This window comes from Pocillopora verrucosa, chromosome 7 (genome assembly GCF_036669915.1).
Source record: "Pocillopora verrucosa isolate sample1 chromosome 7, ASM3666991v2, whole genome shotgun sequence".
Taxonomy (NCBI): domain Eukaryota; kingdom Metazoa; phylum Cnidaria; class Anthozoa; order Scleractinia; family Pocilloporidae; genus Pocillopora; species Pocillopora verrucosa.
Window position 1 is genome coordinate 2218337 of NC_089318.1, and position 6647 is coordinate 2224983.

General features: G+C 41.1%; 1 protein-coding gene across 1 annotated transcript; it reads left to right on the plus strand.

Moving 5' to 3' along the window:
- The first annotated feature begins 742 nt into the window (after window positions 1-742).
- Window positions 743-6401, plus strand: LOC136276743 (tyrosinase-like). The gene is made up of 3 exons (XM_066169614.1): window positions 743-843; window positions 2852-4280; window positions 5259-6401. The coding sequence occupies exons 2-3, from the start codon at window positions 2867-2869 to the stop codon at window positions 5396-5398; spliced, it is 1554 nt and encodes a 517-aa protein (XP_066025711.1). The 5' UTR covers window positions 743-843; window positions 2852-2866; the 3' UTR covers window positions 5399-6401.
- The last annotated feature ends 246 nt before the right edge of the window (window positions 6402-6647 follow it).

The window sequence follows — 6647 nt, forward strand, 5'->3', positions numbered from 1 at the left end:
TTTGTTGAATCCTGGAAGTAATTCGAAGGTCAAGAGAAAACGCAGCGTACAAATCGCCGACGCATGCAAAGCTGAAGGCACTACAAAAGTCTTCTGAGAGAAGTTTGCAGCATCTACCGAAGATATATTTCACTTAACTCGTCATCATGTTACAGTTTTGTGAAACCTTCAAGCAACAAACACCTGAATGTCACAGACTAATTATATATTCATACAGCAGTGCAGACAAAAATAGCGCATTCCCGGAAAGCTACATTATTCATGTTCGAACAATGAATGAAACCGTGTAGAGATGTTGTACCTTCGCATCTGCTCTGTCATGTCGATTCATTCTGAAATAAATTTAATGATTTCTATCTGCTGCTCGCTGGGATGTTATTCCGCACTTTGACTTAAAATTTGTAGTATGAAGACAGAAATAATGCAATTTGACAAGTCTGTTTGCTGAATCCTTGGAGGCATTTCGAAGGTCAAGAAGAAACATAAAATGTACAAATTGCCGACGCATGCAAAACTGACGGCAATGCAGCAGTCTTCTGAGAGAAGAAAAAGTTAGTAGTGTCTACCGCCGATATATTTTACAGGGAGACTCTAAAGTCTAGTAAAGACGCTTAGAATTCTAACAAATATTGAGATCAAAACATGCCGAACAATGAAGCTAGCTGACCGATGAAGCATTCCTAACTCCCCACTGGGTAAACTAAAATAACGCGATATATTCCAGAGTTCCGTGGGCGTTGGCGCGTTATTCGGTTCAAGAAGTGTTCAGAAAAGGATACCAAAAGTTTCAATCCTAAGAAACTGAAGGATTACGAGTGCACAGTTAACAATCTAGTCGATCAGGTACACTTTGATCTTGTTTTCCTTATGAATGCCGTGTTAGTTCCACGTTTGAAACGCACAAAGATTTTAATTCGGCGAAGGAAGTTCCACGCCGCGGATTTTGTATGTTGCTAGGTTCTCTTCTTGTCGGTAGCTAGGAGAAGTTAGGAGAGATTTTCAACGAACTAAACACGTCACCATGTTGCAGTTTTGTGAAACCTTCAAGCAACTAACACCTGAATGACACAGACTGATTGTGTAATCATACAGCAGTGCAGACAAAAAGAGTGCATTCACGGAAAGCCTTATTATTTATGTTCGATCAACGAGTAAAAACCGTGTAGAGATTTTGTACCTTCGCATCAGCTGTGTAATAAAACTTAATTCTGAAATGAATTTAGGTATTTCTATCTAATGCTCGATAGGATTTTATTCCGTACCTCAACTAGAAATTTGTAGTATGAAGGCAGAAGTAATGCAGTTTGTAAAGTATGCTTGCTGAATCCTGGTGGCAATTCGAAGTTTGACAAGTACGTTTGCTGAATCCTTGGAGTTAATTGGGAAGTCAAGACGAAAAATATAGTGTAAAAACCACCAAATTTCCGAGGTACATTTTAAACGATGTCTATTCAATAAACAGAGTGCGGATTGTACTCGATGCACATGTCTCAAACATCTGATGATCAAACTAAGTTCAGTTCGTCAAAGTCCTTACCAGAAATGCGCATGCTTTTGTTGTAGGCCGATCTCGGATTGCTTTCGAGTCTCGGTACGTAATTTTCGGGAGTTGCTTCTAAATAGAGAAAGAGGCTCTGACTAAAATCGGAGGAGGCTTTCATGAAAAAGCAGCGAATTGGTCTTACGCAATAAAGTTTAAATTTGGGCCGAAATTTATATTTACTAGCAAGACATGCAGTATATACTTACGGAATGCTTTCTAGGAAAGTTGACCCATTTTATAAATTAAATCCAGTGGCATCGCCGTCAATTATGTGGTTTTGTAAGCTGAGGACCTGATGAAATTTTCTTTTAATTCGAGTCGCAGATATTTTGGGTCAGAAAAGCCGCTCATTTCCAATAACGTTGTGAAGAAAATCAGTTTCTCAAGCGAGCAGCAATGGATTTAGAAGTTTAAACCTTCTGGTAAATATTTTCGAGGATGGATTCGTTGCCAAATAAGCGTTAGAACTAGATCAAAGAGACAACAGAGAAACAGGATATGTTTCAAGCGTACAGTGATAACCCGTATGACTTTAAGAAAATTCATATCATCTTAACCTCGTTTGTTAGGTAGTCTGGATATACTGCGTGACTAATTCGCAGAATGTGAATAACAATTGCGTAGTGAGAACTGGGAGGTAAGTTTCGGGAAATGTAGATCCCGATTCACTTGAAAGGAATAAAATCGAAGATTTTGGATCTGAACAGTTGTTACCTTCAAAATCACAAACAGTTAAATTAAGTTGGTTATGATTGCTAAGTTCTTGAGATAAAGCGAATTCTAAATTACGGCTCGTTGTTGTAAGGATTTTCATGCGACGAATAAACTTATAGCATAAACAATAACAGAACCAGAATAATAAAGAGTACAGGTGGAATTTTTCGAGATGCATAATCCAACCGTTTGTGACATAAAAACTGATAAAAAAGAAACATTTATTCAAGAAGCAAAGGTTTTGATGACATCCGGTCCTTTCCAGACTCTAAAAACTAGCAATCCACAGTGTTAAATCATTTTTAGGGTCATGTAGCCCTAAAGATTGGAAACACATGCAGTCATTGCAGGATGGATCAATTAACTTCGGGCTTTAGTGAGATAAAATTCAAAAGGAAATGTATAAAATAATTAACCTTTTTTCCCTGGCTTAGCGAGGTTTAAAGAAAATAATTTTCATTTATTATCATCATCATCATCATCATTATTATAATTCTTATCATTATTGTCATTACTATTATTATGTTTCACATAATTGTTGAACGTCTAAACTCGAAGGACAGATAACAACAAGACCTAAATTTTATCTTTCAGGGAGTCGATCATAAAATGGGTTACCCCATCATCGCATACCTTGTCTTTGTTGTCGTCACTTTACCCTGGGTAGAAGGCCAGTTTCCCAGAGTCTGCACTGACCGGGACAGTCTGAGAGACAAGAAATGTTGTCCTACCCCTAAAGGCTTCACCATACACTGTGGTTCCGATGGAGACAGAGGACAGTGCCATGAATTGACCACCCATGATTGGACATCTAAGTACAGCCATTACCGGCCGTTCCAGATGGAGGACGAGAGACACAACTGGCCGCATGGTCTTTACCACAAAGTCTGCAAATGCAACGCAAACTATGCAGGTTACGATTGCAGCAAATGCGCGTTTGGCTTCTATGGCAGTACCTGCACGCAGAAGAAAAATTTGATACGAAGAAATTTTCTGAACCTGACAACCGAGGAGAAAGATCGATACATGAGATACGTCAACATGTCCAAGCACTATGTAAGTGACTTCGTGGTTACGTCTACTCCTTACAAGGAGATAAACAAAACCGTTATGGAGGGTGGCGACCCAAAGTCCTTCTTTTATAATGTCACTTACTATGACTTGTTCACGTGGATGCATTACTATGCTGCAAGTGACACCATTTTACCTCATGATATCACTGAATCTGATATCGACTTCGCACACGATGGTCAGGGATTTCCCTCATGGCATCGGTTGTACTTGTTAGCATGGGAGAGAACCTTGCAGGAAATTGGAAACGATGAAGAATTTGCCCTCCCTTTCTGGGACTGGACCGGGAATCCCACTGGATGCGACCCCGCAGTTTGCTCTGAAGAGCTCCTTGGCGTAACGGACCAAACTACTGGCATTGTGAGGGGCAAATACTTGAATGACTGGTACGTCCTTTGCACCGGCAAACAAACCCAACAACTAACAAAGCCGTGTAACCCCACCATAACAAGAAATGGATTGAAACGGAACACAGATGATGAGAAGGAGAAGAAAAAAGGAGAAGGATATACTATGACATTTCCAACAAAAACAGAAGTCAACTTCGCGCTCCGTTTTGAAACCTTTGACCTCCAACCCTACAGCAAAAGTTCTAGCTGCAGTTTTAGAAACATCCTAGAGGGTTATGCCAGCGCCGAAACTGGTCGTCGCCATTCTGACGTCCATGGCATGCACAACCAGGTCCACATAGTTGTTGGAGGAGAAATGGGGGACGTACCTTCGGCATCAAACGACCCAATTTTTCCTCTTCATCACGCGTTTGTGGATCGTATCTATGAAAAATGGTTGCGGAAGTTTAATAAAGATGCAAATGTGCTATCCACTTACGATGCACCCATTGGTCACAACAGAGATGACGTCATTGTGCCGTTGTTTCCGGTTTACACTCACCAACAGATGTTCAAGAAATCATTCGAGTTCGGTTATGATTACCAAGACGTCGATGAAAAAGGTGAGAATGAATGTTTTGCTTTCCATTGTATTTTGGTTGACTTTTGTGTGACTAGTTAATTATCAGAGTCAAAACTCCTCTGCCTGCCCAATGTTTTTCAGGCAATGTCCGTGTTTTAAATTGGTTAAATAGACTCGTAAAACCAGTGGGCAATATTGTCGTTTCACCACGTGGGATAAAGTGCGCGATATGACCCTTCGCACGAGCTTAGCTGGCGGGGGTACGCCCCCTCCTCCCCTCCTCCCCCCATATTTGGGAAAAGTGAATACCGTATTTCCTTGAATAAACGATTGGGTGCCCATAAAATTTCGGCTAAAAGGGTGATGGGGAGGGGGGCGCTTATTGGTAGGAGGTCGCTTTACCAAGAGGGCGCTCATTAAGTTAGCGCTTTTATAAGACAAAAAATCAAAATCAAAATCAAAAGAACAGGTAAAACTCATAAAGGAATTCTACAAGCGCACGAAGACGGAAATATCCGGAACGGAAAAGAAACTCGGGAACTGAAGCTCAAAAAGTGTAGATAAAGTGGCACCAGAAACAGGTTTTCCTTGCATCCCCACTATTTAAGAAAGTGAGGAAGGGGAGGGACGGTTACTTCAATTTATGACCTAAGGGGTGAGCGCTTATTCGAGAAAATACGGTAATTATAATCCTTTAAAATTCCATTAGTTCGTGAGTGTTTTCCACTTCTCCCAGTGTTGGTATTTTAAATATCACAATAAATCGAAAGTTTCAGTGATCTTAAACAAGTATTTCATTTTTGTCTCTGGGCAAAATTATGACAAATTTATTTTCTTGCCTTTTAGTCTCATGGTAGGAACACTTCTTGGAGAGAAAACTCTGAGGAGTGTACTTACACATTCACTTAATTCCAACTCCTCCGCTTCCCACCATTCCTCGTCTCTCCTCTCATACCCTGTGTAGTTTGTCCACTATAACTGTTGCTATCCAAAATTCACAAGAAGTACCTTTGTTTAGGCAGGTCTCCTGGTGACGAGAAAGAAGATGAATCAAAGTCTTTGGGAGATTGTCCAACTAAATCTGCAGCGCCTGGAAAGCTAATGTGTTGGTGGCTGATGTCAGTCATGTTAGTATGGCAGCTACTTTTGGCTGATTGAAGACAGGGTGTGAAGAGAATTAGCTTGCTTTAGGCTCTTAGTAAGTGGAGATGCGTGAAATAGTGGGTGTGGGAAAAGCAGGAAGCAGGCCACACAGCGGTCAAACGTCGGGTGTGCGCAAGGGGTTCAATTCTGGCAGGCCGCGCGCCATTTTCCCGCGCAAAATTTCTAAGGAATACATAAGAAACAGCTCCTGTCTCGCAAAATAAGCGAAAGAAAATTGAAACGTGCATCGTAATCTGTAGAAGAAAATAAAAGTAGGGAAAAAGAAAACTCGATAATTTTCGAACACGAAGCTTATTCAAGTACGGGTATCCTGTTGATTCACCTTTCTGTTTTAATGGTTTCCGAAGAAGAACGACGGTTGCCAAACAAATCGACTCTCTTGAATATGAAGCTATGTGTAACTCGTTTTTGACAGCACTCCACGAAGTAATTACAACATGCGCACATGCGCAGACGTTGGACCGCTGTGTTGAAGCAAGGGGGGCGTGATGGTTGCGGTTACTAGAAAGACGTCTGCAGATTACGTCCGCTTGCCCGCAAGCTATCACGCGCGCCATTTTTCGCGTATTCGCTTTTTCGCTCGTCTTCGCTGATGAGAGGCTGGAACAGGCTAAGAGAGAGGGACTGAGGAGGAAGGAAGAGAAGAGTAGAAGTGGTAGAGTCGTAGAATAGAGCACAGTACAATAATGTACAGTAGTATGAAGTACAGTGGACTTAAGTGTGGAAAGATTAGAAGGAATAACTGAGTATACACAGTATTGGATAGAAGAGTTAACTTTTTAGGAGTGTAGCTGTGCTGAGCTGAGTAAAAAAGTATTAAGAACATAACAGTAGCGAGTGAGTCGTATGTGAAGTAAAGTAACCTTAAAATCTAACCACACAAAAAAGCATCAAAGCCTTCAAGAAGACAGAAGTCTTCTTTTTTTCTATACGAAAAAGCACGTTTATAAGCAGCACATCTCGATATTTGAAGTCTATCTTGTGATTAAATGCGACCACGAGTGAACTTTGTCCATTATTTACTAACCTGCGTGCCTTGCACACAACAAGGGAGGGGCGGCATTTAAACCAGTACGTATTTTAGGATCAGGATCTGGGTAAGAAATCCTGTCGTTCCAACTTTGCCCTTTCTTCACTTTGTGCACTGGCCATTCTTTATCAGTCGTTTATTTTGTATCTAATCTATACCCCCTTCTCCCCTTCCACACCCCCCCCCCCCCGCTAACCACTCCACGCTTTGGGT

What these genes read in the sequence shown, in the direction of transcription:
- LOC136276743 (XM_066169614.1), top strand. Translation starts at nt 2,867, where the DNA reads ATGGGTTACCCCATCATCGCATACCTTGTCTTTGTTGTCGTCACTTTA. An exon ending in CCAAGACGTCGATGAAAAAG is followed by an intron (nt 4,281 to 5,258) that starts GTGAGAATGAAT and finishes ACCTTTGTTTAG; the next exon opens with GCAGGTCTCCTGGTGACGAG.